Source organism: Sinohyriopsis cumingii, chromosome 1 (assembly GCF_028554795.1).
Source record: "Sinohyriopsis cumingii isolate HCF-2022 chromosome 1, ASM2855479v2, whole genome shotgun sequence".
NCBI lineage: Eukaryota > Metazoa > Mollusca > Bivalvia > Unionida > Unionidae > Sinohyriopsis > Sinohyriopsis cumingii.
The window spans coordinates 114,440,200-114,456,887 of NC_142961.1; the positions used below are offsets into that span (position 1 = coordinate 114,440,200).

At 39.6% G+C, this 16,688-nt stretch overlaps 1 protein-coding gene across 5 annotated transcripts in view; it reads left to right on the forward strand.

Annotated features, from left to right (window-relative positions):
* The window catches only part of LOC149807663 (regulator of G protein signaling 17-like), a 176,380-nt gene that overhangs the window by 123,162 nt on the left and 36,530 nt on the right, over positions 1–16,688 (forward strand). For all 5 annotated transcript variants that reach the window (XM_089969406.1, XM_089969418.1, XM_089969412.1 and 2 more), the window contains exon 3: positions 9,144–9,218. In XM_089969406.1, coding sequence (XP_089825532.1) covers positions 9,144–9,218 — 75 coding nt within the window. The remainder of the gene's footprint in view (positions 1–9,143; positions 9,219–16,688) is intronic.

Below are 16,688 nucleotides of genomic sequence, written 5' to 3' on the forward strand. Positions count from 1 at the left end.
TGTTGTGTCTGTGAGGTACAACTTGATACAGCAATACCACATAAGCTGGAATTGTTTGCCCTAGATGCAGCTTGGTACATTAATACAGCAACTGCAACTGTGTCCCTGAAATGAAACATTAAACAGGAATATATCATATACTGGAGCTGCATACCCTAGATGCAGCTTTGTTCAGTAATATATCATATACTGGAGTTTTGTCACCGAGATGCAGCTTTGTTCAGTAATATGTCATATACTGGAGTTTTGTCACCGAGATGCAGCTTTGTTCAGTAATATGTCATATACTGGAGTTTTGTCACCGAGATTCAGCTTTGTTCAGTAATATGTCATATACTGGAGTTGTGTCCCAGATGAAAATTCTTAGTCCTGTATCGAGGATTATTGTCACACATCGTTACTTATTTTTCTTATTGTTTATACTGCTTGCATTTGTGACGGGAGTCATGCTGAAGCAATAAACGAAAGGAAACATATCAACCCTTTTTACGGTTCACTTTTAAAATAAAATATCTTTAAAAATATTTTATTACGATTGTATCCACATAAATCATACTATTTTCGCGTGATTAGAAACATGACTTATTGCAATGCTGCAAATTTACCAGAGGTGTCAGATGGGGAGTTTATCCTGCAATGATTACACCAGTAATTATCTCACTTTATTTTTTGTTATTGATACAAGAATGACACAAGAATATACCTTTTAATATACCACAGGCATAAGACTGTTGCAGTCGTTGTATTAAATTTCCCAGAGAGTGCTTGATATTTGTAAATTAAAAATTCACGTGAGTCATGTCACTTTGCATGGAAAGGATTGAATCTCGGTAAATGTTATAGTTTCTGACGAGAAACCTAGATAGAAGGTATGGTCTACATCCGTCTCACTTCTGTATCCCCGGACATGAGTTCGGACGCCTTGCTAAAAAATGCTGACGTAAGCTTGATCTGCTGACCAACATTGGTCAGCACTTGTTCTGCAAAACGGGCATCCGTGATGGTATTTCGATGATATGACGGCGATATGCTAAAGACAATAACCCGTATTGTCACTACGATACCGACAAGCCAGCGAGCTCGATCACTTACCTCGGCGTAAACCATCTATATGAAAGGACTCTGATGCAGAGTCTGCAAACTGGAGGAATTAGGTGAATTGAAAATAGCTGCTGACACTCTTACGTAGCAGTTCGTGCTCTCTCTACTAAATGATAGACCGTCGAGGTTCACGTTGAGTACTCAAAAGAGCCATACTACGCGCACATCGACTATCAGCTGACTCCTGAGACAATGGTAGCTGTTGAGGTTTCATTGAGGGGAGGAAAATTCGCCAGATATACCAAACTCGTTTCAGCCCTGTCTAACAAGGATCTTTGCGTTGTTTTCCCCAGAGATCTTTAGCTTTACACAAATCTTGGAATGCGCGTTACCAATATTCATCCGGTGCTGAGTTTGACTAAAGCCTGTGGATGACGCTACCAATGAAGCACAGCACCGATCTGTGTGATAAGACCAAAAACAAGTTCGAGAAGGACTCCTTTAAATTAATACATATTTTTCTATTTGTCAAAACCATGGAACACCTGTGAAGTAGAATTCGTTTGGATTTCGTCTGCTTCGAAGATGAAGATGACAAATTGGTACATATGATGGATTCACGGCGTGAAGTCCAACCTAAATCGTAACTCTCCAATTTACATTGGCATGCCGGTCCTCGACCTGAGGATGCACCTTTTGTACGAATACTGTTACAATAGGGTAAAAGCGCACAACGGTGAAATTACTAGTCTACTTTACAAGGACACCAACATCAAACTGATGTAGATCGATACAACATGTTTCTATTACGACATGGCAGAGGATGCTTTGTGATACAAGGGACTACCCTGCTAACTATTCGTTGCATTGAAAAGATAGTTAATATGACTTTGGCACAGTTAAGAACGAATGTCATGGCACTTCGATTGAGGAGTTTATCGTCATTAGTTCCAAAATATATAGCGGATGAGAAGATTTATTTTGGTTGAAAACCCAAAGGGGTTTCCAGAACCATTGTGAAGCACGAGAAGTACCCGAAGGACCGTCGAGGGAAAAATAAGTTTCGACACTCTACAACCTCCATACGCCATACTCAGCGACCACCATCAGATGTTGTTGTACCGAATCAACAAGCTGAACCTATAATTACTCGACACTGAAAGCTGGATTGCTTCAGACGGAGTCAAGAAGAGGGCCTACCGTCACCACCGCACCATTCCGCCTGAACAGGACACCTTGACTGCGACCTGAGCACTTAAGTGTGCTCTTCTTCCAGGGCTGAAAGTTCCTCCTTTAGAGGGGGTGGAGGCTGGTTATCGTCAGGCACAATTTATAGTTCCTTGCGAACGAAACTTCCTAATATAGCCACAGGAGCTGAGACAGCGGAAAGATTGTTTGTAGATCTTTGGCATTGAATGTCATACCTATTCGCTAGGGTAAACACCCTAAGAGACCAGACAGGGTCGGTAGCGCGGCGTTGTTCCCTTTCCAAATCTCTTGGCGCGTATATATATATATATATATATATATATATATATATATATATATATATATATATATAACTGTAAATTTTGATGAAAGTGATTTTGCGATCATGCTAGTAAATTGGTCAGGCGTACCTTGCACGAACTTAGAGCAGATGGCATAAATGGGTCGCATGTCTTTGCGTAGCACTGTGCTGATATTTAGAACTTCCACAATTGCGGACAGCTGGCATATCCACTAGGTGCTACGCTTTGCAGATGCAGTCGCAGTCTCTGTTGCAAAGACCATTTACAGAGCTTACTGGTAGTCAAACGGCCTCTCAAGCGGAGTACTTTCGAACCACTCCATATTACCCTGTGGAGACGATACCGACCAAAAGATCGACCAAAATATATGAAAAGGGTGGCAATGTATATGGCAAATTTTGTCGAGAGGTCCGAAACCGCATATTTTTATAGAAGAGGGAAGAACACTAATGACTTATGAATATCAAAGACAGTCTGTGAACATTGCAAAACATTACTTGAGAAAATGGATCTTTGCTAACAAACATAGACTGAAATAAAAAATTAAAAATGATGCAAGCTCTGAAATATTTAATATAAAATATAAACTTTAAAGAGTAGAATGCGCAACATGCTTTGTCAGCTAAGTGTGTAGAGCCACTTCCCCTTCCGGTTGGTTATCAGGAGCATAAATAATTTGTTCTAGCGCCTGACGCAATGACACCCAAAGAAGTTGGAAAAATGCTTAAAGGAGTAATTTCAATAGGTTTGAAACCAAATGCCGGCAAAGACTTACGCAAGCGTGCAGGCACTTAACAAAGGGAGGAACGAACATTATTAGTGAGAATCGCGCGAAAATTGCAATCTGTCCAATAAAATACACACCAGCGTACAATGCATATGGTGACAGCAAACTCAATTACCACTGATTTTGTCGTCAAGATTCCGGTAGCAACACAGTCCCCAGAGACAAGGGTATAGTTCAGATCTCGACACCCATTTCTTTATAACACACGTGCGACACCGTTAGTAGCTCCTACTTGGATTCGAGCACTGGTAACAAAACGCACACCGGATACGTATTTCACAGCTTTACCCCTGACTATGCTAAATTTCTCGCTTCTGTAAACTTATTTCAAGCTGACAGACCAGGATGGAAACATGTTAGACCTACGTAGCAAGACTCGAACTGTTGGCTGATGTATCAGTGACTGTTATGAGGCGGTTCAAACCTGTAGGTATTTTTGTTGCTGGTAGACAGACTTACTGCATGCTTCACGGCAATGGAAGGACGTGGGGCTCCGTCAATCATTGAATCTCTCGCAAAAACTGCAGTTTCTACTACCAAGGTTGATCGCGTGCAGTGGATGCTGTCAAGATGTCGTTATAAAAGACTCTTTGCCCATTCTTGGTGCAGCAGGGGATAATGAGCCGTATGGGCGTTGCTTGATCGTTTGCGCAAGATGGTACTTACAGCAGCTAAAGCTAGGCCAACATAAGTACGTGCAGCCGTCATCAATGTGGCTAGGATAAAGATTGCTTACTTGGTTAAGTCAGTGACTGAAACGTTGCTGCACGATGGACAGGAGAGTTGAAATATCGATGACCCAGCGACTCAAAAGGTTCGGGCTGGAGAAGCTATATATACCATTGTTGCAACCTTGACTGCGTGTTCGGGACTTCGCAGATCGTTTTATTAGCACAGTCCGCCTATTAGAAAAAAGTTTTGGGCCTATACGACAGAACGACTACAATGGCTTCCTTTCGGAATGTCCATGATCCGACCCTCAATATGGAGGCGACCATGTTTCGTGACCTGTAGTACTGCGGGTACGCTTCCCTCGATCCAGATCAATAGGATAACTTGGAGCTGCAAGTGAAGGATAACTCACGATGTTTTCAGCCATCCGAAACCATTATTAATGTCATTGGATAGCTTGTAGTTTCAGCTACTGCGGACTTTGCAGTGCTTGTCAACAACTGAGTGAATGCGCCGTTCGACATCGCCCACTGTCTCACTGAGGCAACGGAGCTGGGGTCAGTCTGATTGATGTCGGTATTGCAACTTCCATTCTTTGCGGTGCTTGTTACAGTGATGACTACGCCGCAAGCGCCTATGGTGTTTGTGAAAGACGCAACATATCATGCAGAACATGCCCTTTATTTGGAAAAACAGGTCCGAGGCGAAGTTGGAAGCGACCTATTAAGTCATGTTTAACGGTCTGGTTACTCTAATTTTAACCCTAGCTTTGCGATGCGAAAGTCGTTGTTGGGCGTCAAAGGTCACGTTTCATGCGCAATGCCGCTAACGTACACGAGATAACTTAGCTTCATGAATGGTGGAATGAGTAGTGGAGCCTTTCAGGCCATGACCACGAACAAACTTGCATCTGCGGACAATGCTAGTTTTCGTTCCAAGAAAGTGTTCAGCGTGGTATCAACGCATCATGTCATGTCTTTACCACATTTAGGTGCAGAGCAGCTAAATAGGCAGGAGCAGATATTGTATCTGAAACGTTTTGGCGTTACTGAGATGACTCTGCTACTAGATGGCAAGCATGAGCCAACCCTAAACATCCTTATAGACTACGCGAACAACATCGTAGCAGACCACCAAATCCTGTATATACACCCATGGTACTAGCAGACAGCCTGACTCATTCTGTCAGTCTTAATCGGCCAATGTAAGCAAATTACATATGCGTCAACGTGCGTCAAAATGCACTCGAATTGGAATGGAAACCGCTACCGCCTGGCTGAGAAAATTTGTATTCCTCATTGGTTCTTCCAGCAATCGCGGGTGTGGTGACTGAGAACAAGTGGGGTATACAGATAGTTTTCCTTACTGTTTTGGTGGGGGAAATAGTCAGAGTTCCTTGCAAACTTGGTTTCGACATTACTAGGATAAACCGTATAAAAAGACAAACGAGTGAAAATAAAATCATTACCCCAATTTGAGTTTGTGGATAAAAGTGAGTAACTTGCTGCTTGAAACAAGTTCTATAATTAGAAACAGCTATTTCAAGACATTTTTCATCGCTTCATTGGAATACACCTTTAAATCCTCTACGTCTAGCTTGTTTGTAATCGTTTAATATGGAATGAACCATTTTTCTAGTAAACCATTTAAAACATGTTTACTTTCAGAAAAAGTCATCCATATAGATGAAATAGAGGTCCTCGGAATAAAAATTGCAGCACAATCCGCTATCGTAAACAGACATGAATTAAAAAAAAGCTATCAAATTTATTTCCACAGATCAATTGGACTATATCGACCACCCGCATTTCAGGGGCTGTAGGTGTGTGTTTGCGAATTGTTACGAGTATATGCTCTTAAAATAAGTAAAAGAAAAGAGCGAAGACAACAAGCTTTGTAAAATTTAACAATTTATTTCCCTGTAATACAAAGTGAAAAATGCGAAAAATGAACTTGCGGTATTGCGAATTAAATAAAAAAAAAAAAATCAGTGAATTAAAGACACAAGTCGTAGTAATGAAATCTCCTGAATGAAACTCAGTTCAAATCCTGAAGAGATTAAATACTGAAGGCGATGACGTGTCTGTTATGGTCAGCGAAGTACTCATGTGTCAACAATCTCTTGTTGAATTACATAATAATTATTCCAGGTTTGAATTCAGCATAAATTCCAATGAATGTCTTTATCAAAGAATTTTGTCAGAGCACTATTGTATTTCAAGAGAAAATAATCTCTTGAATTTAGTAATTTGAACAAAAGAAAATTCAGCCCAAACCTGTCACAACATAATACAACTTATAGTGCTAGATGTTAAAGCACGACTGGTAAAATCCTTACAGTCACAATATAATATAGTTCTCTGCTTGACCTCATGTCACAATTGGCATTTTCTTAAAACAACCATTATCTAATGGAAAATAACCTTCTAGGATCATCTAATGAGACTTGTTTATTTACAACACAATATTCTACATAATTCACTTAGGAATCTCCAAAACCCTGACCCAGATCAACATATTTACTCCTTCTTTGTTTACCTGAATAATCTTGATAATACGCTCATACACATAGAGAATAATGATGCTATTATTAGTTGTTTACATAAATGAAATAAAAAGTCAATCTGGTCAAGCAGATATGAACTCAGTTTTGGACAAGGTCAAGTCCAGCAAACAATGTTTTCATTACAATAACATGTAATGAAATTTAAAAAATCAAACTGACAGGCAAACAATTAAATTAAATATACGTAACATAATCTATATCTCTGTATCTATCTATGTATCTATCTATCTGTCTGTCTGTCTGTCTGTCTACCTACCTACCTACCTACCTATCTATCTATCTATCTATCTATCTATCTATCTATCTGTCTGTCTGTCTGTCTATCTATCGTTCGTTCGTTCGTTCGTGAAATAGGTTCCGGTAATTTTTTAAATATTAATATTAAAATGTCATATCTGTGTTGACACACCATCTACTTGTAGTACAAGACGCTCTCGTAACTTTAATAAAGGTTTCATTGTTTACTGAGACATCATTTGATTACGCCGGTGGCTTAAGTGGTTAGTGCGTCGGTCTCTGATGCGGGAGATCGCAGGTTCGAACCCCGGCCGAGTCATGCGAAAGACTTATAAAAATGGTACTAACAGATGCCTCGCCAGGCGCTCAGCATTAAGAGGTTAGTGTTAGGACTGTTCGGCCTGGTGTCAGGATAATGTGACCGGGTGGGACTTGATGCTACATGTCTGCAGCATGATGCCCCACTGCTTGACATCAATATAAACTGCCGCACTGCAGCCATCGTTGCAGTATGACTGAAATATTGCTAGAGCGACGATAAAAATCCAAATCACCCCCCCCCCTTTTCCGATAACATGAGATTGTTCAGTCATCCTTGTCTTGTATCAAAGCGCTATATATTTGACCAGGGCATATGCGTCCATTTTCATATATAAGAAAGAAATGAGTAAAATCCAACATCTGTAGATATCATTATGCCGATAAAAGACTTTCTTATGACATTTAATTAGTTTTGATGCATTTAGTACTTCCACTGATGGTGTTTATGAGGTCACCATTTGCTGTGACAGTTTGATTGTTATAACAAACAATATTGATTTATACTAAATTTATTCTGGGATTTTATGGAATTCAGGAAGTTTTAGGAATATATGCACAATGACACATTAGGGGAAAGGTCATGTGATAGGAACGATGGGAACAATGACACATTAGGGAAATGGTCCTGTTGTAGAACGATTGGCACAATGGCGCATAAGAGGTATGGTCCTATGATATGAACGATGGACACCGTGGCGTATTAGCGGAAAGGTCCTGTGATTTGAGAATCACCTTATGTAAATAATAGTATTCCTTATGTGACTGGAATGCAGGCAGTGTGCATTGATAGGAAACAAAAAGTAGATTAAGCCTATAGGAAATGAAGCAGTCAATTCTGTAATTTTATCCACACCAAGTGTATTTGTATTTTCGACACACAGCTTCTAGGCTCCAAATGTACAGATGCGTATTGTACCTTACTGAAGGAATGAAGCAGTAGTTATCGTTATTAGGAAAAGGGCAAAAGAAGGTGACCTTTAACCTATACTGTCTTAAATGTCAGACCAAAGGCTCAACATATTTTTGTATTTGTTACTTTATAGAAATGTTTGCTTTCTTCCATAAAATAATACTTAGGATTGACTAAGACTCTCTCTTTAAGCTAATGTATTATGAAGACACATTGATTTAACCGCTTTAATCGACACTAAACTAGAATTTGTAACAGTTTGTAGTGAAATAATTTTGTCATAATTTCGAGGTTTTCTTGGGAAATTATTTTCCACGCTTGCTTATTTGGTTTTACCAGGTATATTTGTTGTCATTACATTTCAGTTAGTTAGTGATCACACACACACACACACGCGCGCGCATGCACGCACAGAACATTATCGTCAAAGGCACCTCCGGTTAGTATTGGTTACAAACCAGCGAAGTTTTAAAAGCATCGTAAACGTCTTGATGATGAAGGCTCAGTATGGTATCTTAAGTCAGTGGCGTTGCTAGGGGGGTGCGGACCGCACCGGGTGACACCATCTCAGAGGGGTGACACCAAAATGAAAAATTGCAAATTTTACAGAGCACACACTGCTCGGTCTAGTCGGATTTCATAAGCGGATAACCGATCATAGTTATATACATGACTAGCAGGCACAGCAGTGGCGTCCCTAGGGGGATGCGGGGGGTGCGGACTGCACCGGGTGACACCATCAGAGGGGGTGACACCAAAATGACATTAGTAAGGATTCTGTATGGTCTGTTACGGAAGGAGGACCATGGGGGTGACACCATGAGCTACCGCACTGGGTGACACCAACCCGAGTGACGCCACTGTCTTTAGTTGATATTGATCAGGGTTCACAAACTACTGTCGAAATTTCAAATAACCCAATTTGTTCCAAATCATGATACTCAAATAGTTCAAATTTGATCTCTTGCTCATTATATTTTCTTTGCAACATTGTTTGTGGATTTATGTCTATGGGGCAATTTGCATGTTTATAATTTAAAATCAATTATCTTTATGTGTTCTTTGATTGACTTTTTTCCTTTTCTCTTTTAATTGCAGTTTAACAGTAAAAAATGGAACTGGGTCAACTGACAGATCAAAAGATACAAAATTAGAACCAATTAACGAAGATCCGTAAGTACATTTCTGTCGATGTTATATGAGTATATACCTGTAGCAACCGATTTTGCTGGCGTTTTGGAATCAATTATAGTAACAGTAATATTTCTTAGAATCAATTATGTTCAACGTTAGGTTATTTTCTAGTGAGAGTTTTATTCCAGAATTTTGGTAACCTGTCGTCTGCTATTGATTTTCGTGGGAATATCACAATATCGAAACGAAATCACCTAGTTTTATTATGCCTTTTTTTGGCCCCATTTTTGCACTTGTGTTTTCTGATCTCTATTCCCCATGTCTTAGCAAGCGAGCTATATACTATGTGCAGCTTTTGGATGATTAGTGTTATTAATCCATGAAAGTGACCAGTCATGGATGATAGAGGTTATAACGTGTTTCAGAACCCAGAAGGTCAAAAATGGTTTAGATTAACAGTACTGATACTATGTACAACTCATGGATGATTAATACGAAGACACTATATGAGACTGTGTACGGCGTTTTGTAAACATCAGAGGCATATCGCTAGGCAGCTGTACTGATCGATACTTTCTAGGCTGTATTCGCGAGCTGTGTGATTACATCATATCATCTACATCTGATCAGAACAGTCACTCTTACGTGCGTGTAAATTTAAAGAGATATGTCATTTTGATTTAATCTGCACCAGGTTAGAACACTTTTGCTAATATTGAATAATAACTAAAACCCTTTTTATGAAAGAGTTGAAAATATCAGTTCGACCTATAATTACTATCTATGCTTTTACGATGTATAAATAGTAGTAGATTTATTTTTCGATATTAGTTCATAAATGGAGTAGCCCCATCACTATTTTTTGCAAACGATTTCATAACGTCAAATACGTTCGTTTTATATACACTCTCAACACAAGCCATATCCATGACCACTAACGTACTCTCAGACAGAAGATCGCTGATCGAATCCAACTTTTGGATAAAATATTTCTTATTAAGTAGGGAGACTCCCGAGTCTAGCTGGAAATATGTGTATAGTGAAAGTCAAATTTGATGTTTCTAAGGTCGATTTCAGTATGGATGCGCCGCATGTATATCTTTGAATGTTATCTGAAACTGATTTGGACTTTACACATTAGTTGACTGTTAAACCTCACATGCTTACAACTAGTAGCATGCCAAAATTTCAAAGAACTAATTCAAAAGCACAGCTTGGACAGAAAAATCTCCATTTATATTAAATAATTACTGTGGCATAAAAAAAATCTGATTGAGGCTATTAATATTTTGAGTGAGTTTATTGAGGTCTCTAGAAAGGGTATTAAACTAACAAATGAATAGGATATAGATTCTGTAGCAGAGAAACTGAAATTGCGGTATCGTTTTAAATTTCCAAAGAGGATCAAAAGTCGCTATGTGCGTTTTCAGAGACAAAATAAGAACACATTGATATATTGATTAGCTTGGGATTGATCCTACAAATGGAACGGAATAAATTGGGGCATACATATAAAGATAAAACATAATAATTTATTTAAATTGTGCAAGGAAAAGTAGAGTCTCTGACAACTCTGACTAAATCACCCACTACATCTGAGGCGTCTGAAACTTTTCTTAATTTTAGCGAATGTTCTAGCTGTAATGATGAAGACATACAAGAACAGACCAATTAGACAGATGTTTGGGGGGGGGGGGTCACGATGAATGTTGACGTATCGAACACGAACTCGCATACGGTGTTTGGTCAATAACTCAGTAATAGATCCAAGAAATTCTTTATCAGGATCCACATGTAACAGCTCTGGCCATGTTAGTGGTCCGCGTGCATAAATGCGTTCGAGTGCATCTGGGACACTTGCAGACTCTTTTGACGTCAACCACTTAGCTTTGTATCTGCTGACAACATCGACAGTGGTTAGTGTGTACTTGTAGGCATTCAGTCAACCTCGTCAATCACGGACACAGTTGTGCGTTAAAAGCATATCAGCTTTATGGACTCATTAGATATTTGAACATCAAACAAGCTACGTGAAATTCTTCTGACACTGACAGGTATATGTTTGTCACAACGCTTGTTTGGCCAACCATATTCGAGAGGAGTGACCTTTTCCGTACTTGCTAACCGTTCCACGGCGGTTTCACTTCTCCAGTACTCACACGGACTGTATACTAGTTTTGATAATGTCCGGTTTTTGTATGCATTGTTTATTTTTATTAATATAATTTACTTTTATTTAAGGCCTCCGAGTTCAGTCTTGACCTTTATGCCTGCTTTGACGACCCATCTTGCGATTCGTTTTCCAGCACCTGGTCCCGCTATCGTATTCAAGTCATGGATAAGATCCACGTCAGCTCGTTGACATGCACAGGTTTCGTTTGATGCTTTATATTTATGGTCATTTCGGTAACACGCAGCATGAACAGGATTTACTAATGCTTTACCAGGCTTTGGTTGCTCTTTAGAATCAAGTGGTATATCCAAACGTGTACCGGGCCCACATTAATTGTATCCCGGAATGTGTTTTTCACTTATGTATTTACTCCACGGTGCGCCTAGTAACTTTGTTAATGCAGCAGCGATATCAACGGCGACTGTTTGTTTACTAGACCCTACGCCTGAGATGCATTCGCATCTGCGTCCACCAATGAAATTGGAAGTTTCCACAAACGTGAGCATCTTTATTGCACATTTAATACAAGTTCCAGTAATCGCTGCTCGTCCTTTACATGTTTGAATTGAGATGGATTTGTGGTACGTGTTTTTGCCCGACATCGTACACGGTATGAAGACAGGAATGTATACTGTATTATTTAATGGCATCACGCAAAAGAAAGTACACCGATACTTTTACCATCATTGATTTCTCCGCGCAGGCATCACCTAATCCGTCCAAGCTTGGTGATGAGACTGGAAATTTAGTATTTCTAAACTCAGTTTGTGCTCTGATCATTGACCTTGCTGAATCGGGTAAAACTGAACCGTTGTTGAACATAATTCTGTTATGGTTGAAGTGGGCTCGGTTGTTCGTGATTGCACCATCGGTTGATGACCAGCTATTTTATGATGTTTTAATACATAAGTTTTGCGTGACAAGAGTGGCAATGTCACCATTGATTTCTTTTCCACCATCGATAAAACACCTACCATTTGAAAAGTTGGATGCAAATGGAAACAATCTTGTGTACGACTATGTGATGCTTGAGCACTCGGTCAATCCTGCATAAATATGTTAAATAGGTTGACATAAAAATACCGATGACACTATTTGACTCAACGATACGCACATATACCTAAAGTTATTCGTGACGATTGTAGCATGTTGTTGATATTTCGCGACATAAACGCGCATCGTCTTGGAAATATTCATTGGACTTTTTGTGCTGAAGACCACACATGGGATGCGTTTTGTGAAATGTTTACGCGGATCACTAAGGATCTCTTGTTTTCTCACTATTTATGTAACTGGAACTTGCAGGTGTAAATATCGTGCGGGTTTGGACACAGACGCGTCAATTTGGCTATCATAACAATCATATAAAATGTCCGCCATTGATGTCGTTGAAGAGAATAAGAAGCGACGCCATAAAGGTACACATGAAGAGCAGGAACTGATTCTTAATGTTATAGAATGACGCAAAAATGTCAAAGATGTGTTACAGTCGCGACAAACTGCACGAGAAGACATCACAGCAGGCTTTGAACAAAAATTGTTCCCCTTATTAAACCCACAAATGAAGTTAACGGACGTGCCGAGGATATTAAAAGGTCACAGGATCAACATCAAAAGAAGTGGAAGAGCTAACGGGAACAGAAGAAGATCCGTGTCAAAGTGGTAAGATAGCTGAGCGCATCAAGAAGATCAAGAGAGCAGTAGGAGGAAGGGAACAGACTGTTAAACAGTTAATAGCGTGCTCTGTAAGTCCAGAGGTCCAGGAAGAGGAGGCCGGTGTAAGACACCGTCCAAATACAAGACAGAGCAATCACGTACCGGAATATGTGACGAGCTTGTTTCGTCAACACATCGAAAAGAACTATCTAACATTTACAGGTAATTTTTCAAACGATTGGTCAGACTATGTAGCGCTAAGTTATAAGGTTAGTTTCAAAGACCGCAGCTGACAATTGGGCCAAGTGAGCATATCGGGAAAGGTTTGATACAGGTTAGGCAATAGGTGAAAATGAAATGAATTTGAACGCGAAGTAAACAGTTATCGAGAACATGAAGCTTCGAGTAAAGTAACTCAGGAAGAACAGAAGCAGAAACCAAAACGTACAGCTGCACCCATACAGAAAGAACATCTGCACATAAATTTCTCACAATCGAACAATAATTAGAATTGATAGACCAAGAAGTAAAAAGGTTGTCAAAGCAACAGTTACCAAAACTTACACCCACCAAGAAAGGAGAAAGTCTTGATGAACTCTGTGACCCTGATAACTTCTTGGATCGATTGGAAACAGTCATGCGATCAGCTCATGGGGGCAACAATGCACCTAAAGTCATTACCGAAGCTACATCGAATTGTTCGCGACTAGTCACCAATTATATCGCGTGTTGATGCATGAATATGTAGAAGATATCAATGATGGCAGTTCGACGAAAGCAGTTCGTACATCGAGGATGAGTTCTCAAACAATTGAGACACTCCTAGTCTTGCCTAAAATTTATGCTGAGATGCAACAGATTGTTATAAATACAACCTGAAGCGTTACCTCGATGATCACAATCTCATCAACGAAACCAGAATTCATTGTGACGTTTAATGCACATGTTGCCGCTGCTGTATCATGCACACTAGAGATTGCACTATCGTCACAGAGAGTTTATTTAACCTAACATCCAATCACAGACGTTTCGTGGTCTGTCTGCAAACAACTCATTTATGTTTTCAGCAGACACTGGCGTCACCTGGAATATTATTAAACTTCCTTCAGGCGCGTACGAGATGGAATCACTCAACGAAGAAATTCAACGGAGAATCACACTGGTGTCCTGCAAAGACTCTAAAATTTATATACGTACCAATGACCCCACACGCAGTTATGTAATTGAAATAGAATCTCAAACGTATACGGTTGATATTGCACGGTCGTCAATAACGTAATTTTTAGGTTGACGTGGCAACATTTTAGAGGATAAACGGTTGTTAAGTATATGATCATAGGGCGCCTGACATTGTAAGGATTACCTCAACAACGCAGATCAACTTAACTTGTAACTCTGTCAGTAAAAACTATGAAAGAAGGTCTGAAACGACAGGCGTATTTGTTCAGGATTATATACTGTATGGGTTTTCACCAACCCTAGGACTGGGAATTTAATAATAATTACGCCCACATCACCTGTGTATCTTACATGCCATAATAATCGATTGACAACTATTCGTTTTACCCATGTGGATTAAGACCGTCATATTGTTGATCTACGCGGTAAACATTGACGATATTACGGTACTTTAGATATCGACTTGTCATTTAATATATTGGCAGTCTTACGTGTACATGTGAAACCCGTTTACGCGACATATTACGGAACTGGCGTCGGTGACGTTGTTCGTGGATCGTTTGCAGTTGCAACAAAGGTGCTCGGAATCTGGCCTTGCGCCCTGCACCAATCGCTAAACAAGTTGCAATGCCATTCGTTGATAAAATCAAAGTACTGGTGTGGATCGGAACTGGGGCCTAAGGCGGCTGAATCTTTTCGAGATAGACTACAGCGTTTAGTGACTGAGTACCAAAGGTTGCAGTTGCACTACCATCGACATAATCTATGCCAGATGAGGTTAGTAAAATCATCATTGAATCCACTCAGGAACGATTATCACAATTCAGTGATTGGAAATCTGGCAGTGGGAAGTCGATTACGGTTGTTTCGCAAAAGGTTTTAGATGAAACTAATAATGTGTAAAGAATGGCACAATTCTTCGAGGATATATTTGATCCTGCATTCAACTTGGGCACGTCTGTGCTACTAGATCGAATAAAAGAGACTTTTAGTATTATTCGTACCTGACGAGAGACCTCAATAAATTAAAAATAGAACTGGAAGAGCAGGACACGTCTAGCTTCTTTCTTTCATGTGAAGCATTTATGGAAGTTGAAGGACAATGTGTACAGGGCACCAATAACAATTACGGATCCAGTGCTTGACATTGCTTAACAGTGTACGTTATTTCATCAATAGAAAATAAATCGATTCAGTTCTTGATAATGTCGATTTTACCATAATTCTTGGACTCGCCAGATATAGCGATGATTACACAAGAACAGCTGGCCCAGCAATGATATTTGTCAAAGATGTAACTGATCTTGCATATAACGGACCCAATACAATCAGTTGTCCTCGAAATTATGCTGATGCATCTGCAGAAAATGTACCGTTTCTTACTCCTGATTTCAACATTGGATTTGCTCAGCGTCGATCACAGCTCATTGAAGCCTCATTGAGATTTTCATTTACAATTTCTCTTAATAACATATTTTGGTCTATCAGAGATGTTCCCAAGATTATTTTTGGAGCTAAATACACAGTCACAATATTTCGTAAGAACAACTTCAACGATGCAATTTAGCACACAAGTGGTGCTGCTGGTAATGCTGAGTTGTCAACGCTGACTTTGTGGATACCCGTGATAACCCTCATCACTGATTTACCGAGTCAAGTTTATTATCGTTTATGCAATGAACCGCTTCAGCTTTGTCATTTCTTGCGCATACCACAGACGCACACCCACCAGCTGGTGTTACATTGTAACTTACACGGCAAATAAGCACTCAACATGGTCTTACTGCACCGAAAAACGTGTTCGTAGGGTTTCAAAGTATAACGCGAGACAATGACCAAGAGCGCAACAAAATGGTATTTGACCAAAAAAAAGTGATCGAAGTTTCTTTGCGGTTAGACGGTCATCATTAACCTTCTGAAGAAGTTAAGCTTAACTATACAGATGCCAATCATATTGCACATGCATATCATAATATGTGGTCGTATATGGACCGGCATCAAAACATCAGCATTGGTCTGCATATTTCCCAGCAAGATTTTCATACGTTGTACCCGATTTATTACTTTTTATTTAAGCATCTAGAGTTCTTCATGGAATCGGTTATTGATGTGAATTTTCATGCACCTGTCACCATACTGCTCTCTGGCGGTGTTAATTACAAATGATACATTCGGACAAATCTCTGTTGCAGAAGGGTGTCGGTGGTCGAATGAGAGTCATCGATGCACCTGTGGAAAATACATAAAATTTAACGAATTAAATGTTATCCTTAGTGAAAAACAACATGTTAAAATAAAAACGCAATAAAAACACCCGTGGGGTCACATTAAAATTTTCTTAAGTAAAATTGACCGGAAATGTTCCCTGCGTCGTTGACACAAACACAACTCGCTCAGCTTGTTGCGGTCAAACAAGACAATGCCTTGGTGATATTAAAATTATCCAAGTCAGAGGTGACACAACTGCAAAAGACAGTTGGAATATTTCCATTCCTTGCAGC